The sequence below is a fragment of the Xiphophorus maculatus genome, chromosome 3 (genome assembly GCF_002775205.1).
Source record: "Xiphophorus maculatus strain JP 163 A chromosome 3, X_maculatus-5.0-male, whole genome shotgun sequence".
Taxonomy (NCBI): domain Eukaryota; kingdom Metazoa; phylum Chordata; class Actinopteri; order Cyprinodontiformes; family Poeciliidae; genus Xiphophorus; species Xiphophorus maculatus.
In genome coordinates, this window is record NC_036445.1 from 24,632,232 (window position 1) to 24,650,000 (window position 17,769).

Consider the following 17,769-nt stretch of genomic DNA (forward strand, 5'->3'; position numbering starts at 1 on the left):
GAGTTTAACAGCAAAAATTTTTTTTTTTTTTTTTTTTTTAGATGAGCGCGCTCTAACATTTACCGGAGCACCTTGTCAAAGTATTTATGTATCCCTCCGCTTCTATTTTGTTTCTGTGTTTTTTTATTTGCTGTGAGTTGTACGGTAGTGACTGTAAAGCGTATTCAACCGTACAACAGTTGTGTTCGAAATTTAAATGAAGTTTTCGATTTGATTTAGAGTGAAAAATTAGTCTGAGCTCTGTTTGTGTCAGCGGAGGAGTAAACCTCCTGTCCACACAACGCCCTGATGACGTTTATGGCGCCAGAAATCAAGGGTTCGTAGAGGAAACAGTGTGCGTCAGCTGGAGAAGACGGCGCGTTATTTGTATTATGTTGGCGATATTGTAAACGTAACAATCGTGGACAGGTTTCTCCACCGTTTGTGGTCGTAATAAAGTCAAGATGGTGGTCCTACGCAGCAGCGGTGGTGTCGGCGCTGAACCGGTGGCCGCTATTCCAAAGAGAAGAACGACGGAGCTGGAAATGAGCCCCGACTTTCTGTCGCTGATTCCCGCGTCGCAGAGAAAGTCCGCCCGGGTGACTCGGTCCTCTCGGTCCCTGAATGACAGCTTCAGCAGCCCCGAAACCAACTTAATGAACGTGAGAACATGCGAGAATGGCACTTGTTTGGACGATAAGTTGTGGTTAATGGTAACTTAGGTGCTACTTTAGCTAACGCGCCAAGCTAACTAGCTCAGCCTCTGCAGCATCGCTGCTCTGTCCTTCAGATGTAATAGAAACTTTCTTTGCGCTGTTGTTGATACGAGGGTAATGGTGATTCATGAGTTATGCAGTCAACTTACACAGTAACCTAATGCTTTTAACCTGTTTGTTTCCCGGTACTGTAAATATCAAACACAAAAATGCTGAACAATTATAACTATAATTGTTGTATCTTCCTTCATCCCCCACTTTTCAACCTGGATCTCAGACCCTAGAAACTGATTATAATCAAGACTTGTACTTTCTATAAAGTTTGAACTTGACTCAGCTCAGGTATGGGAAATATATACTTTATAAAGTGTATAAAGTATTTCTCTATACTTTATCTCATAGTCTAAATATTGTATTCACCTGGTTCTTTGCCCATTGTCCAATCTAATCTATTTTTGAGTTTTCATCAATTCGTCCAGTCTTACTGTTTGTTTTTTGCAATATTTGTACTTTTGCAATATTCAACCACCATCCACTTCTTTAACTTCATCCACTACTAAACTTTATTAAGTGCAATAGTTCACTTCTTTCCTTGTAAAATTCCTTTTACTTTCCTGTCATTTTAATTTACTTTATTTCTTCTTCCTGATCTCCTTCCGTTGCCTACGTTCCTTTGTTTCTTTGCGTATATTAATATTTCTTTCTTTCTATCCATTCTCCCTCCCTTTTCCTTTTCATTCTACGCCTCTTCCTTCCTTAAAGTAATTGCTTTTTTAATGTTTTATTCTTCAAACATTGTAGCTGTAGCAATATCTACCATAAGTTAATACACTTTTTGTGTTTTAGATCAGAACATAAACACAAACAGTGAAAGTCGTGACTGGAAATGTCTCAATTTTTTACATGGAAAAAATGTGCAGGAACCCTGATTTTCCAGACTGTGGAAAATAAGGGAATTGTAGGGAGTCTAGATATCTTGAATGTCCTTTATGAGATTAAATCATCTAAGTTTTTGGTTTAAATATAAACTTAAGCTCTCCGTAACTGTCTCAGGGTCACAGGAACATGAAGCAGGACGATGGGGGTGGTCTCGGTCATTCCCTGAGGAGTCGAGGACAAAGAGTGAAACTGGAAGTTTCTTTTGCTGACATGGAGCCCAAGACCAGCTCTCCTGTGGATGAAGACAAAGCAGACGGCTGCTGCACCAGGTGAAACGTTTGTTTATTCTACATTTGAATTCTTCCAACACAATGATCTGATTTGTGTTTTCTGTTTCTGGTGACCAGGAAGTCCTCCAGGCTGCAGAGGGAGGCAAAACTCTCTGGTGAGGAGTAGCACCGCACCACTGACTGTGTGAAAGCGTTCTGTTTAATGGATGGCTAACCCTCGATGTAATCCTTCCTGCCAGATGTTCCAGATGAGGCAGAGGGGTCATCCACTCCCAAGAGGAGTCGTTTTAACCTGCAGAGCCGGGGAGTGGACGAGGAAGAGGAGGAGGATCACTCGGTTCGAAGAAGCTCCAGAATCACGAGATATAGACTGAACTCCCGCAAACAGTCGGCGCTCTATGATCGCCTCATTACCAAGTGAGTCGAGCAACATCCAAACCAGTTCTGTCGATTCAGCCCGCCTTTATTTCTCTAATTTGATCTATGACATTCATATTGACCCATAATTGTACTGAATGCTAACTTTACAGTGCCATTCAGAAAGCATACATAACATGTATTTGTTGGCATTATGTGTGATGTACACAGACAATCACCTAGTTTTTAAATAGATAGTAATTTTTTACAATATTTGTACAGTTTTTTTTTTTTTTTAAACTTTATTTTTGATCAGATTTTTATACATGGCAAAATACAACCACAACACAAAAAAGGAGAGGAAATAATAGTAATAATAAAATAAAATAAAAAAAATCACAACAAGTACAATGAACTGCACACAGAACTGAAAGGTCACCAAGGGAGGGGGACAGCAATACTACACACACAAAATAAAATTAAATTACAGACAGAATTCAGGTGGACAGGTCACAATGTATGAAGAGATCCATGAAGAGTCAAACAGGAGAGAGTTTCTTTGCATAGTTACCAAGTCCTGCAAAACTTTACAGCGCCAAACCTCAATTACCACCCCGAATAATTAATTAATGATACTCAACTTGCTTTAGCATTCCTATAAGATAACCATTTCGACCAATATTTTTGAATTTTGTTTTCCTGGAGTCTTATGGAGTTGTACAGTTTTATAACAGTATGTTTATCATTTGTTTTCAACTCCCCCCCCTTAACTTGGACGCTGCAAAATAAAGTTTAGTGCAATTGACAATGACAACTGGACTCGAAAAACCTGGATTGTTGTGGAGAAATGGCGTTAAAAGAGGCAAAAGTTGTCTCTTTTGCAATCTGCCTAAAGTCATTTGGAGGACACAAACTAGATCTAGGTCTGTCGTCACTACAAACTTTGCTGGAAAAAGAAATTATTGCATTAAAATGATAATATTGTCGTTTTTGAGACCGCTTTTCAAGAACCATTTTCAAGGGTAGTGAAGAACAAAGCTTGGCTTCAGCCTACTCATTTTTATTGTAAATTATTGGTTTGCAAAATAGCGATTTATTGTGTTTCCTTCCTTTGTAATGTTGTAAATTTGCCAAAATAAAACTAATCCTGATCTGAAATATAATAACGCCACACTGGTGCAAGTACGCCCTCTCAAAGATTAATAAACTTTTAATTTCTAAAGAACAGTTAACACTGGGACTGAAAGACATTTCAAATAAATAACCAAAAAAAAAGGTAAATAAAAACCAAATGTAACCAAAACCATAAATATAATGGTTACGTCAGATTATGAAGTCTAATGTAAACCGAATTGTACTTCAAAAAATATCAATCATTTGGCTCTGACGAGGGTAAACCGGTAAAACTGCCAGTCAGGACCTTTGGGATTATTGAACTCATTCGAACTTTTCAAGCAATTTTTAATTAATTCATTGAGACAGGCTTAGCCGGAACTTGGCCTCTTTGGTTACCATGCAACATGCGGTGCAATTCAACCTGAAAATAGGTGGTGGCAGCATCATGCTGTGGAGATGCAGTTCTTCAGTAGGATGGACCTAAACGGAGAGCAATACTGGGAAAAACAAAACCTTGTTAGAAACTTCAGAAGACTTGAGATCTGGAAGTTCACCTTCCAGCTGGAGAATAACTGTAAACATGCAGCCGGAGCTGCGATAAAATGGTTTAGACCAAAGCATAGTCATCTGTTAAAATAGAATCAAAGTCACGATGTAAATCAAATTAAAAATATAAAGAAAGAGGAGACGTTTTGTTCTCTGAGCGTTAAGAGACATTCCCCACACAAAAATAAATCTTTGCTCTGATTTCTTCTCAGCACCGCTGAAGCGGTTCTCCAAAAGATGGACGACATGCAGAAAATGAGACGCCGGCTGAGGAGCAGAGACAGAGAAAATACAGAAGAGGTGATGTTTTTTTTATTTATTTTTTTTTCTTTTACATTGCTCCTTGAGTTTGAGCTCTCCGCTGCGTCGGTCGTTTCAGGTTTTTTATGTTTCGTCCTGACAGGTTGGAGTCTACGGCTCAGGCAGAATGAGGCGGTCCCTGAGGACAAATACCAAGAGTAATAAAACCGAGGAGAAGAACCAAGGTGAGGAGAGGAAACGAGGCGGAAGTGCTTCAGAGACGCAGTCGGTACATGCCGGGATACATCTCGGCGTCGGAAAGACCCGATCGGTTTCATTTACTTTAAATGAACCTCAACTTCCTGAAGACTTTTATGTCCTTATTTACACGGTCTGTTTGTGTTTTCATTCGAAACTCAAGATGATGAAGAAGATGATGACAACAGTGAAGATGGAGAAGATGAAGAGGAGGAGGATGAGGACGGTGAAGATGACGACGAGGAAGAAGAAGAAGAAAACCACCAACGATACGACTTCCGGCAGAGGAAGACTGTAGTTCTCTACCAGGCCCCGTTAGATGGTACCGCATCTGTTCAAAGGAATCACTTTAATCAATTATTGATCTCTGAAACTTGCATGAGTGTCTGTATAAAGAGCACGGCTTTTTAATGACCAATCTAAATGCGAGATAGAACCACTGCTGAGGCTTACCAACAAGCTCTTTGTAATAAATAGTTGTAATGTTCTTCCAGAACCGCGGGAGCCCAGGAAACGCAGCATGTACTTCAAGGAGCACTCGTCTCCTACGAGGCGGAGGTTCAGGTTCAGCTCCACGGCCCCCAGGAGCCCCTATAACCAAAGGAGAACCAGCAGGTTGGTCTTCTATTCGTCTGGACGTTTTTTCAGACTTTAAGTTATCAGAAGGGTGCGACGGAAAAGTTTAGCGGTTTTTAAACTCCTTTGACTGTAACCTCTGCAAAACCAGAAACAGGTAGCTGACCCATGCCTAGATCTACTTCTCCTTTATTATAAAAAGTTAGCCCAACTTTCCTGAAGATCTCTACCAAAAATCTCTCCAATTCCTATTTGTCTGTTTTTTTTATTTTTTCTCATTGGCTTCCCTCCCAACCTCTGGAGTAGTTCTGAGAGGTAAGACCTTTACTGTGTCTTTGTTGGGCTCTCGGTTTGTCTTGGGGTGCTGGATGTGTTTGTTAGCATTGTAGGTGTTGGTGATGGGCTCTTTCTTCTTTTTAAGCACTTCTGTTGTATTAATACTAATGCGGTCTTAATGCGTCTGAAACGATTAATCGTGAAGAATAAGTTTTTGAAATAACCGTCAACTAATTTAGTAATAATCGATTATTCGTTAACTGTACCTTACAGACTCAAAAAAAGGCCATTTGCTGAAAAAACGAGCAGTAACTGAGCCAAAGCTGTACATAGTATATCTATATTTTGCATTTAACGTGAGATAAAAACGCCTTTGTTTGCAATTATATTTTACCCAAAACTTCTTAAGCGGTATAGTTCTAGCTTCGCCTGGTTCAAATTTACTACAGAAATGCTATGTTGTTGCATTTTAGGTAATAAAATCTTTTTCTTATTTAAGACAAAAATGATCTGAATTACTTGTTCATTTGCATTTTTTAATGCATTTCTAGTGTTGAATAAAAATGTTAATAAAAAATCAGTAAACTGCCAATTTTTTTTATCTGATTAATCATCAGAATAACCGATTAGTAAAATAATCTTTAGTTGCAGTCCTATATGTTAGGCTGTCACTGGAGTCCATCATATTGACTGTCACCCAGGGTTGCACAATACAAGGAAAACATACAACATGACCATGTTGGTGAATGTTGCGATGCCGATATGTTTAGGCATAAACGTATTTGGAATTGGAATTGGAAACAGGAATTGTTGGATCAAGTTTAATGGTCTGTATGTTGCATCGGAGTGAGACAGGAAAACTAATTTAACATCTTTTCTACCTGACAGGAGAAGACACGCCATCCACAGCAGCGACTCCACATCGTCTTCCTCGGATGATGAGAAATTCCAGAGACGAAGGAGTAACAACCGGAGCAGGTCGGTCAACAGGTGAGAGAAACAAAAACTGATGAACCCAATTCTTGATTTCTATTTTGAACCTCATTCTTGAATTTTTAGCACTTGACAATGTGTCATCTGTGACTCTGTGATTACATCAGATAGAATCATTAAAATTTTGCGATCTAATGGGGTTTTTTTGTTTTGTTTTTTATTTATTTTTCTGAAGATGCCTCCCTATGAACCTCGTGAAAGAAGACCTGCTGGGGATCCAGAAAGACAGGATGAAGATCGGAGCCAGCCTCGCTGACGTTGACCCCATGCACATCGACAAAACGGTGAGCTGCAGGAAGGATGAAGTAATGCATCCAAATGCTAAACCTATTTTTTCAGCATTTTGAATGTATAGTTACAGGGTGGGTTTAGTGTGAAGCATAAGTAAATATTCATACTCCTTGTTTCATAATGGCCACAAACTTTAATGTATCTCATTGTGATTTTAGTTGACAGACTAACACAAAGTGGTCTTCACCAAGGAAATGGAAATGAGATGTATAGATTTTTTTTCTTCTAACGGAAAAAGCATGGGGATGAAATCCTGACAGAAGTTTGTTTCTCCTGCTCCAGGTTCGCTTTGACAGCATTGGAGGGCTGAGCAGGCACATCTCGGCCCTGAAGGAGATGGTGGTGTTCCCTCTGCTCTACCCAGAGGTGTTTGAGAGGTTCAGAATACAGCCACCGAGGTAAAAGACATGAGTCCTGTGGAAATGGGAAAATAGTGCTGTTTGTTGGCTGAATAAAAATGCTTCAAGACGGAAGCAGTAGTGTAGTGAACTCTGATATCCATGAATTTTTCCAAAATGGTAAACTTTGGTGTTTATGGTCTCTTCTTGGTATGTTTTATGTCAATTGTTTTACGAATGAGGAAAACGTTTTCCTCCGCTTTACTGCCATCATGTCTCCTCCACAAGCATCATTTCTGTGACCCCTCTTGTTTCCAGGGGCTGCCTGTTTTACGGCCCTCCAGGCACCGGGAAGACCCTGGTAGCCAGAGCGCTGGCCAACGAGTGCAGCCAGGGGGAAAGAAAGGTGGCCTTCTTCATGAGGAAAGGAGCGGACTGCCTCAGCAAGTGGGTGGGAGAATCAGAGAGACAGCTGCGGCTGCTGTTCGATCAGGTAAACCTGAGCTCTTTAAATGACATTCTCTTTTCATCATTGTATATTTAATTAACAACCAGTTAGAAAAGAAAACACTTATCAGTAATTCGTCATGCATAATCTGACTAAATAAAACCAGTTTGTCTCCTACAGTTATGAAGTCATGGTGACTGTTCCTGTGTTTGTTTCAGGCCTATCAGATGCGTCCGTCCATCATCTTCTTTGATGAGATCGATGGTTTGGCTCCAGTCAGATCCAGCCGGCAGGACCAGATCCACAGGTTTGGGTTCTTCTTTTGATCCAGCTGTAGGTTTGAGTGGAACCTAAACATCAAACTAGATGCAACTCCATATCCTGCTGTTTCTACGCTTCTTTATAAGGAGAGGAATTAGAAACCTGAGGATTTGTCGTTTAAAGTTTGCTCCTGTGTCTGTGTAGCTCCATCGTGTCGACCCTCCTGGCTCTCATGGACGGGTTGGACAGTAGAGGGGAGGTCGTCGTCATCGGAGCTACGAACCGCCTGGACTCCATCGACCCAGCTCTGAGGAGACCCGGACGCTTCGACAGAGAGTTCCTGTTCGGTCTGCCAGACAGAGAGGTGGGGAAGTTTTTAATCAAGCAAAAAAAAATGTGCTGGGCGATAAATCGGTTTGATCAATTAATCAAATTTGCTGTTTCTGAAGATTTACATTTTGGAAAATTGAGATTTTCATTTTGACTTATCCACTTGTAGCTTTGTAGCGTCCTTGAACCTGGACTACAAAATCTTAGTGAGAAATAAAAATTGTGGAAAAATTGTAGATTTTATTTTTAAGTCATATTGCCCAGCCTGATAGTGACAGCAGCAATAAAACAAAACATCAACAACAATCACCTGTGTCTACGCATTGTAACTTGAAATAACTCTTGTAAGATTTTATGCTTTGTAGATCATTTTTGGTTTTTTGCCAAGTTTTATTTTTCTTTCTGCTGTGTAACATTTAAAGTTGATTTGAAATTTATTTTAAGACAAAAAAAGTGTCATTTTGAAAGAAAATGGTTAGTTTTGAAATTGTACATTTTTTTTATGTTCAAAATGTGCTGTTAGAGTTTTGTTTCTGGACACTAAACATCTTGCTTCTGTATAATTCACAGGCAAGGAGGGAGATTCTGAAGATCCACACCAGGCAGTGGACCCCTCCACCCTCTGAGGCCTTCCTGGAGGAACTGGCAGAGAAATGTGTTGGTATGTTTTTATGTAGAGGCAGGAAACCTTTGGAGCAACAACAGAAAAAAACATTCTTTCTTTTTTTTTTATTTAAATACTATACTGATTTACAAGTGTCATCCCCGTCTAAGGATACTGTGGAGCAGATATCAAGGCGGTTTGCTCCGAGGCAGCATTGTGCGCTCTGCGGCGCCGCTACCCACAAATCTACTCTTCGTCCCAGAAGTTGGTTCTGGACGTGAACTCCATTGTCATCGCTAGCAAAGACTTTAAGTGCGCCATGTCCAAGATGGTACCAGCTGCCCAAAGGTAGAGCAAGGAAACTTTGTTTTCTCCATCGGCTCTTAATCCTGCAGACGTTTTGTTGAATTCTTCCTCTTGGTCTTCAGGGCGATGGTGTCACCAGCGAAGGCCTTGATACCTGCCATCCGGCCTCTGCTGAACGCCACCCTGCAGACGGTTCTGCACACGGTGAGGCGAGTCTTCCCGCATGCAGATCAGGGACTGAAGAGGAAGAGAGAACCAGGTGCCTTTTGTTTGTTTTGGTATTTTGTCCACTACAAAAAAGAGCATCAACTTTATTATCATTCTGTGTGGTTCTTTGTTTGCAGATGTGGGCTGTGGGACGTCAGATGAAGATTTGATGTTTAGTGAGGAAGAGGAGGGTGACGTCGTCTCCAGTGGGCCAACCTCCCAGTCTCAGTTAAAGCTCCCTGCCACCAGCGGCCTGCTGGACCTCAACGGGTAAATCAGTCACTCTGCCTCATAAAATAACTTGAAAGTATTTATTTACTTGAAGTATTGTGTTGAGTAAAGCGTAAGGCTGAAAAGATTAATCGGATTAATAGTTATGAATCGATTACTGAAAAAATTGTCAACTAATTTGGTAATAGAGTAATCATTATTTGGAATTTACACAATAAACGATAAACTGCCATTTGCTGAAAAATGACCCACAGAGTAGTCATTAAGCCAAAACTGTACAAAGATTTAAAAAATAATGTTTTGTCTGTAAATATGCTTTCCTCAGGACTCCTCAAGTGGAATAATTTCAGTTTCATCCAGTTGAAGTTGCATTAAAAAGTCATTAATTGTTTAATCCAAAAATTAGTCATTAGATTATTCCAACACTATGTTAATGTAAAGTGAAGCATAAAGCCTGAGCTTTTCACATGTTGATGTTGAAAGTATCTTTCAGCTGCAAATGCATCCTGTGCTACAAATGATCAAGCGCTCACTAAAGAAATAATGCATTCTTGCATTTTATGCACTAAAATGTTGATTTTCTTATTTAAAAAAGGAATTGAATTATTTGTTTGGTTTCTTTTACTGTATTTTTAATATTGTATAAAAAAGCTTTAAGTGTTTTCTTTATCAGAATAATCATGGTGTTGCAGCCATAGTAATACATAATTTAAATATAAATATTTCCTATAAACTGTTAAAATATGGGATTATCTTTAGTGTAGCCGTTAATAATAGCCTTGCATGATTTTTGGTTAAATGTCTAAAAGTTACTCCCCGTTGCAACCCGTCCTCCCATGCAGGAGCGTGCTGAGTCAGCCGACGTCGTACCGTCCCAGGCTGCTGCTGGAGGGCCGGCCGGGCTCGGGTCAGAACTCCCACCTGGGCCCCGCTGTGCTCCACGCTCTGGAGAAATTCACGGTGTACACCCTGGACATGGCCGTCCTGTTTGGAGCCAGTGCGACGGCGCCCGAAGAAACATGCGCAAAGGTGAGAGGGGAATTTTCTGAATGCACTCTGATGTCAAATATTGTCATGAAATATGTCTGCCTTCTCACATTCAAACATAACATTATAAACAACGCTCTAAAAGTCACAGATTCTTTTTTTTTTTTTTTGTTCTTTTGCAGCCTTGTCAAATTCAGTGTGTCTCTTTGGTAGACCTCACTGGCCAAAATGGCTGCCACATAAACTGTAGTTCATGGGCCCCACTGCCTCTCATAATAGCAAATGGGGACAAATCTGTACTACAGACAATCTCGTCTTACATTCATCTGAGTGCTGAAAAGGTGAACATGGGAACTTCAAGTTTAAACTGTTTATAAAACCCTCCATTAAGCTTGCTGCAATAAACCAATTAATCACATGAAAAATTAATACAAGCTCGCCGGTTGCCATTTGGATGATTGTATGTTTTTCTCATGTCTCTTTCTACCAAAAACTGGATGGCAGAAACTTTCAGTCTGGTGCGTTGGTCTCAATTTGCCTGTTTTGAAGGCTAACTCTGTTTACAGAGACTCCATTTCCCATTTTATATGTTTTAAAATGTCTTCCAGTGTTAAATGTTTAGGTAAACTATTCCTACAAATGTATTCTTGCGCTATTATGTCATTAACATTATATTACTTGAAAATCATCTCAAAGCAACAATAACCTATATGCCCAATCGCAGCTCTCTCATAAAAATGTATTTTTTTGTAATATTTTTTTTTTCCTCATAACATGCCTCTCTCCCGGGACCAGCACTGGAGAATCAGGGTGCAATAATTTCTTAAAAGAAAATTCAGTTTGGCATAAGCTGAACAATTCTGTTTTAATAAACAGACCAGGTATATATGGATATCTTGAACTTTTTTAGTCGTCTAACTTTTCCTGACTGAAAAAATACTATTTTTTAAATAGTTTCTAATAACCTGATCAACCAGTATTTGCTTGGCTTTTTTTCTTTTTGCTTTAATGTCCAGAATCCATTACCGTCGTACACTGACTCTTTGCGTCCTGCTTCCAGTGAGTCTGAATAGCACAACCAGAAACTGATCCAGTTTGATGCTCCCCAGATTTTTGTTGAGGCCAAGCGAACCTCTCCCAGTATCCTGTACATCCCTCACATCGGCCAGTGGTGGGAGACGGTGGGCTCTGCGTTAAGGGCCACCTTCCTGAGCCTCCTCAGCTCCGTTCCTGCCTTCTCCCCCATTCTGCTGTTGGCCACCTGCAGCGTCCATTACGACCAGCTCAGCATGGAGGTACGCCGCTGCTGCGTTTCTGGTGAGAAACGTTTATTTTATGAAAATGAGATATTAATCTGCCGTCATGTTCTGCGTTCCAGGTGCAGGAGCTGTTTCGGGTCGAGTACGGGGAAGTTTTCCGTGTCCCAGTCCCCACCAGCCAAGAGAGAAGGGACTTCTTTGAGGATCTCCTCCTCAACCAGGCTGCAAAAGCTCCAGTCTCTAAAAGAAAAGCTGGTAAGAAAAAAAAAAAAAAGAAAAACAGGGTTTGTTCAGGTGCTTGAAAGGTTTGGAAAGTATAAAATGCTTGACGGTGCTTGATATTCAAACTGCACAGTTTGTTGCAAAGTGGAATCTAATGTGGGTTTTTTTTTAGAAAATGTTATTTAAAATTGAAACCTGATATTTTCATACATCCAATAAAAACACAGATAATTATTTTTTCTCAGTGACTGAAGTTAAATCAGACTAAATTTTTCTTGTTTTGCATCAGTTATAATCACCAAAATTATTTCTATTTGCCAAATGCCAACATTTCTTTGTGACTTTCTTTGTATAAAAGCATTTAGTTTTAGCTTGAAGGTCATTTATCTTAACACAATTTGTTTGGATTGTTTCAATGTAATATTTCTAACAACTCATTGACTTATTGATCGTCCTACAGTTTACACATTAAACAAAGTTCTTTTTTTGTGCTAAATTTGTGTTTTGTTCTTGGACCAGTCAGGTGTATAATGCGCGTGAGTGTGTGTGTGTGTGTGTGTGTGTGTGAGAGAGAGAGAGAGACTTTTCAAAACTTAAAATTTAAGACCTTGTCAGTGCTGTTGAATGTGGAATGCTATCACAAAAATTAACAGTAATAAATTATATATAATAGTGAATCAAATGTCCTTTTTTAGTTTTTATCTTCAAAGTGTGGTGCTGGAAAAGTTTGAAATTCACATTTTAGCTTAATTTCATATCTTCTGAATCCTTACTTGTCAGTGCTTCGTGCATTGGAGGTGCTGCCGGTGGCCCCCCCGCCTCCGCCTCGACAGCTGACGGAGGAGGAGAGTCGGCGGCTGGACGAGCAGGAAGAGGACACGCTCAGGGAGCTGCGGCTGTTTCTGCGCGACGTCACAAACCGCCTCTCTCAAGACAAGCGCTTCAAGGCTTTCACTAAACCCGTGGATTTGGACGAGGTAGCCGCCCAGGCTTCTCTCCTCTTGTCACTCTCAGTGACATTTTTCTCCCCAGAAGTTTAGCTTATCCTCTATAAACGGCGTCACGTGTGTTGCGCAGGTTCCGGATTATGCCGAAGTAATCAAGAAGCCCATGGACCTGTCCACGGTTCTGTCGAGGATTGACCTCCATCGATACGGCACGGTCAGAGAGTTTCTCCAGGATGTTGACCTCATCTGGCAGAACGCCCTGGAGTACAACCCAGACAGGGACCCTTCAGGTACCAAATATACACAACATGTGCAAACCAACACAGAGTGGAGCATAGGAAAAAGGAAGCAGTGTAATTAATCTTTACAACAACAACAGAAAAGTGCGGCACAGAGTTTTATTTAGCGGCAATCCAGTCCAACCAGTTGGCTTCAGGAATGAATGATCCAATTGACAAATAATCCATCTGTGTGATTTAGACTCTGTATGAATACAGCTGTTGTGTAAAGGTTTTTTAGAGGACATTAAGGAACAGTTTGATCCATTAAGGGAAAAGAGGAAAAAAGTATGACCCAACTGCAAGCGTGCCGAGACATGGCTGCCCGCTTGAACTAGCAGTGCAAGCTAAGAGAGTAGCAAAAAGAAACGGATTAATGAAATGCTGTCAAACATTTTTAGTAAACAAAAATGCTACTCTATGATTTCTTTTTCTTATAAATGTGGAAGCAGCAGCATGCGAAACTGAATGTGTGGAATAAAAGTCCTGAACACCATCTGGACAGTGAAGAAAACCCCCCAAAACTCTGAGACTTAGAAATGATGTTAAGGTTCTACCTGGACAAACGCCCTACACACATAGCCAGAGTGATTTACGTCAGTGTTTTTGTGTCGGAGTCAACGCCTGAAACTAATCGAGAATCTGTTTTGAAAACTGACCTTCTGCCTCCACTCAGTCTGACTCAGCTGGAGCTTTTTAGGAAAGAAAAATTGCTAAAAAGTGACTAGATGCACAAAGCTGGTGCACAAAGTGGTCAAACACATTTTTGCCTCTGGATCTTCTAAATAGAGCTGCTTTTCATTTTCCTTCTCTTCTCATTTACACACGACTTTATGTTGCTTGAGCAAAGAAAATCCTGCTGAAATACATAAGTTTGCTGTTGTAAAAGAGAAAAGTTTTTCAAAAGATGCTTTATAGATTTTTTAAAATTATTATTATTTTTAAACGAGCGCACTCTTGTGCTACTGTGTTTCCTGCAGATCGGCAGATCCGTCACAGAGCATGTGCGTTGAAGGACACCGTCCACGCCATCATCCGAGAAGAACTGGACGAAAACTTTGAGAAGATTTGTGAGGAGATTAAAGAGTCTCGTAGGACAAGGGGTCAGTATGTGGCTGCTTTTCTCCCACAAGTTGCCACTTAACAGTTGGCTTTTAGGATCTTAGAAGTTTCTAAAAATTGCTAAAATGTGGAATTATGATTATTAATGTTATTTAAAATGAGGCAAACACGTTAGTTTTAGTTACTGAATAAAAGTGTGATTCAGGCAGGCTACAGACAAAGAACGCATTAGTTTGATCTATAGTTTAAACCAATTGGCCCATATTATAAAAAAAAAATAAATACATGAACATCACATTTAATTTTCTTTTAGAAAGAATTGTATTTTATTTTTATTTGAACCATTTTAGGTTGCTCCACGGCCCGGTTCGCTCCCTCTTTCTACCACGTCCTTCCTAAACATCCCAGATCTGCTGCAGGTCCCAATAATTTCCCCCCACAAAGTGAGCCGGTTGAACCCACTGTTGCTGCTGCCAGCAATACAACAGTTTCTGCTGTTACGACACCCAAAAACACAGGTAACAACATGCTTAATTAAAAGGGGAAAAAACCTGCATCTTAAAAGTTTTCTGTGATATTTAAATATTTTTCTGTTGCCTCAGTGCATAAGAAGAAGCGTCGGAGAAGCCGCTGGTCTACTGGGTACATAGCAAAGAAGAAGCCCTCTTCGTCCCCCCACGTATCCAAGGACGACGCTTCCGATGAGGACGAAGACGATGGAGATGATGAGGACGAGGCTGGGAAAGAAGGAGCAGCAGAGAAGCCCAACGGAGGAATTAAAGAGGGTCTGATGGACGTCGAGCCAGGAAGTGCAGCAGATCAGGAACGTAGTTCTGAGCCAAACGGTCAGGAGGAAGAGACGGAGAAGGAACCAGGTGCTGAAGAGCAGCAAATCCGACATGACGAAGACGGACCGGAGAAAGACGGCGGAGCTGTCCAGCATCAGTCAGAGCAGTCTGAACCTTTCACGGGAGGAGACGCAGACGAGGGCGTCTCTGTCCGCACGAAAAGGGACGACTGCGTGGAGGGAGAGGGAGACGCTCAGAACGCCATCACGGCAAACATGAGTACTATCGATCAGTCCGAGACGCAGGTGGAGAGGAGTCACTCCGCTGACCATCAGAAAAGCAAACGGGTCACAGGAGATGAAGCAGAGCTGGACAAACCTGCTGAGCCCATGGTGGTGGATGCAACAGAAACATCCACCACCGATGCAGTGGCCGCTGCCAGGAGTGAGACGGACACATGCGCAGGTTGGTTATTCTTCGTCATGTTACAAACCACTGAACAATCTGAAAAGTGTGGCATGCATCTGTATTCTGCCCTTTCGCAGCCGATACTTGGTAGGAGCCATCTTTTGCAAACTGTTTCAGCTGCAAGTCTTTTAGGGAGTGCGTCTGACAGCTTGGCACAATTTTCTGGACCTCCACAGATTCTCAATTAGATTTTGATCTGGACTTTGACTGGACCAATCTTTATGCTTTTTATATAAGCATGCGGTGTCCAAACCTTTTGGACACCAAATCGAAAGTACTGGGGCCAATATTGTTTCACCAGTTAAAAACAAAAACATTTTGTTTTAAATATTCTCTTTACTCTGTAATGAAAAAAAATAAGACATGCAATATTTAATAAAACCAAATAAAAAAAACAGAATGAAAGAGAGTCTCAGATGTTTCACTTAATAAGACAGACGCACAGATTCATAACTTTTTGAATCACATCTTTGTATTTATTTATTTATTTTTAGTCTACTCCCAGCGACAAAATTTAGAACTTTGTTTAAAAAAACCTTGCTGTATTCAGCCCAGCTTAGTGAGTGGGTGTATCCACGCCTGTTTTTACGTCAAGACTCACTTGATCTTTGTGGCCCCATTCAACTATAATAACAAGAAAGAAAAAAACATGGCAAATAAAAAAATAATAAAAAAAGGTCTTGAGGGGCGTGCCGTGGTGGCGTAGCGGTTAGCGCGACCCGTATTTGGAGGCCTTGAGTCCTCGACGCGGCCGTCACGTGTTCGACTCCCGGACCCGGCGACGTTTGCCGCATGTCTTCCCCCCTCTCCTTCCCTGTTTCCTGTCAGCCTACTGTCATATAAGGGACACTAGAGCCCACAAAAGACCCCCTGGAGGGGTAAAAAAAAAAAAGGTCTTGAGACGATCACAAACCATCTGAATTCATCCAAATCCATCAGTGTGTGCATCTCTAGAAGGCAAACACTGGTCATGTTTGTAGGTTTTACAGTAGTCCACTAACTTCTGTTATTATATCACATAAAGTCAATGTAAAATACATTGAAATGTGGTTCTTTAGAAACAATTTTTTAAAAAGTAAATAAAAACTCCTGCAAATACAGTTAGCCCGTTATCAGCCAATCAGATGATCAGATAGAATCAACGTCCTATTTTCAGCCCCCCTCTGTCCCTTCACACACTCGTCTGTTTGCCTTTGGGACTCGACTCCCAACACAACTGGCATCCAGTGCTTCAGGTCTTGCAAATGGGATAGTGATGCAAACAGTAACATTACTGCGAGATAGCAGATTCATACAGACTAATTTGTATGTGCCTGAGTGGTTTTTCGTTCCAACAAAAAAGTAAAGAGGTGCTGTTCTTATTTCCTGAAAACACGCCAAATAAACACTCAACGTGCCGCCTCTAGATATTGTTAGAAATCAAGGAGGAGATTAAATGGTGCGTATCAGTCAGCGTGCCTCTTTTGTTTCTTGCCCCAGAGAGAAACGTGAGACGGATGACCCGTGCCCTGAAAAACACGATGCTGCAGCAGCACGTGATCCCAGTGGACAAAGCTCTGCAGATTCTCAACGAGGAGAATCCTCCTCTGGTCGTGGACCGAGACAAGTTAAAGGTTTGTGATGTCACAAAAAAATTGTACTCTGATGGGGGTGGGGGGGGAGCATAACAACATCTCTGATTGCCTTGATCCGTTTTTTTCTTCCTTTCTTTTTAACCAGGGGCTACTAGATAAAGTAGTGACAAAGACGGAAGACTATGAAGTCTACAAGCTGGAGAAACTCTACGCTCTGCTCTGCCAGAGCATCTACAGACACAGACAAGACTACAACAAAACAGGACTGATACAGGTTAGTTTGTCCTTTTTTATTGATTTAAGAAGAGCACCATAGGTCAAAACGTGATATTCTGTTTTTGAGTTTTATTTCAAGTCCGACTTCTGTGATGTTGTTCATGGGTTAACGTATTTCATGCTAAGTAGTCGTATGTGTGCGATTTATTTTCTTGTTTTTCTCAGGAGTTGGAGCAAGAGATTGAAGACTTCTGATTCTTAAGAAGAAAAAGAAAAAACAATCTTTTTCATACATGTAAATATTCAGACAACGGTCCTATTTTTTTGTAGAAAATGATTATATCTGTGTTTTAGCTCAAAGTTTGTATCACTTCTTGTTTATATGTAATTAAAGGGTTTTCCACCTGTTATTGTGCGCTTTCCCTTTGTTGCGCGACAAAACGTTTGTTTGAACAGACTGCACTGTCGCTACTGACAAAGAAGCTTTTCTCCGTTTCTAGAAAATCCTTTTTTGCACTTTACTCAAAGCAAGACTGAATTACAAAGTATTTGTCGAGGATATGCCACCATTGTGTAAAGTTTGATATAAACGCATATTACTGGCATCACTGTTTAAAAACATTTACAGCACTGCAATGAAATACAGTTTGCAATGCAGAAGCATTAACTTCCACTGCCAATTTTGAAAAACATAACCTTTAATTAGAGTACATTTGAATCTTTGAA

The 17,769-nt window shown here is 40.7% G+C and overlaps 1 protein-coding gene and 1 non-coding gene across 3 annotated transcripts; both read left to right on the forward strand.

The window, feature by feature from the left end:
- Window positions 1–45: 45 nt before the first annotated feature.
- atad2 (ATPase family, AAA domain containing 2) lies at window positions 46–17,448 on the forward strand. Of its 2 annotated transcripts, XM_014468762.2 has the most exons (30): window positions 46–641; window positions 1,749–1,903; window positions 1,982–2,019; window positions 2,104–2,281; window positions 4,096–4,183; window positions 4,287–4,368; window positions 4,545–4,703; window positions 4,876–4,996; window positions 5,264–5,272; window positions 6,122–6,223; window positions 6,402–6,510; window positions 6,800–6,915; window positions 7,174–7,348; window positions 7,522–7,610; window positions 7,769–7,928; window positions 8,465–8,555; window positions 8,669–8,846; window positions 8,927–9,063; window positions 9,149–9,281; window positions 10,085–10,271; window positions 11,339–11,524; window positions 11,608–11,743; window positions 12,491–12,687; window positions 12,788–12,947; window positions 13,916–14,038; window positions 14,348–14,515; window positions 14,600–15,250; window positions 16,733–16,866; window positions 16,973–17,101; window positions 17,269–17,448. In XM_014468762.2, the coding sequence occupies exons 1-30, from the start codon at window positions 444–446 to the stop codon at window positions 17,296–17,298; spliced, it is 4,419 nt and encodes a 1,472-aa protein (XP_014324248.1). In that variant the 5' UTR covers window positions 46–443; the 3' UTR covers window positions 17,299–17,448. The 2 variants fall into 2 exon arrangements, with proteins under 2 accessions (XP_014324248.1, XP_023186666.1); XM_023330898.1 differs by lacking the exon at window positions 5,264–5,272.
- LOC111608214 lies at window positions 10,407–10,540 on the forward strand. Its single transcript, XR_002752603.1, has one exon. It is a non-coding gene; the product is annotated as a small nucleolar RNA SNORA5 (small nucleolar RNA).
- Window positions 17,449–17,769: the final 321 nt, after the last annotated feature.

Coding starts and splice junctions, on each gene's coding strand:
- atad2 (XM_014468762.2), top strand. CDS start 444: ATGGTGGTCCTACGCAGCAGCGGTGGTGTCGGCGCTGAACCGGTGGCC. Junction 1,904..1,981: donor GCAGACGGCTGCTGCACCAG/GTGAAACGTTTG, acceptor TCTGGTGACCAG/GAAGTCCTCCAGGCTGCAGA. Junction 14,516..14,599: donor TACGACACCCAAAAACACAG/GTAACAACATGC, acceptor CTGTTGCCTCAG/TGCATAAGAAGAAGCGTCGG.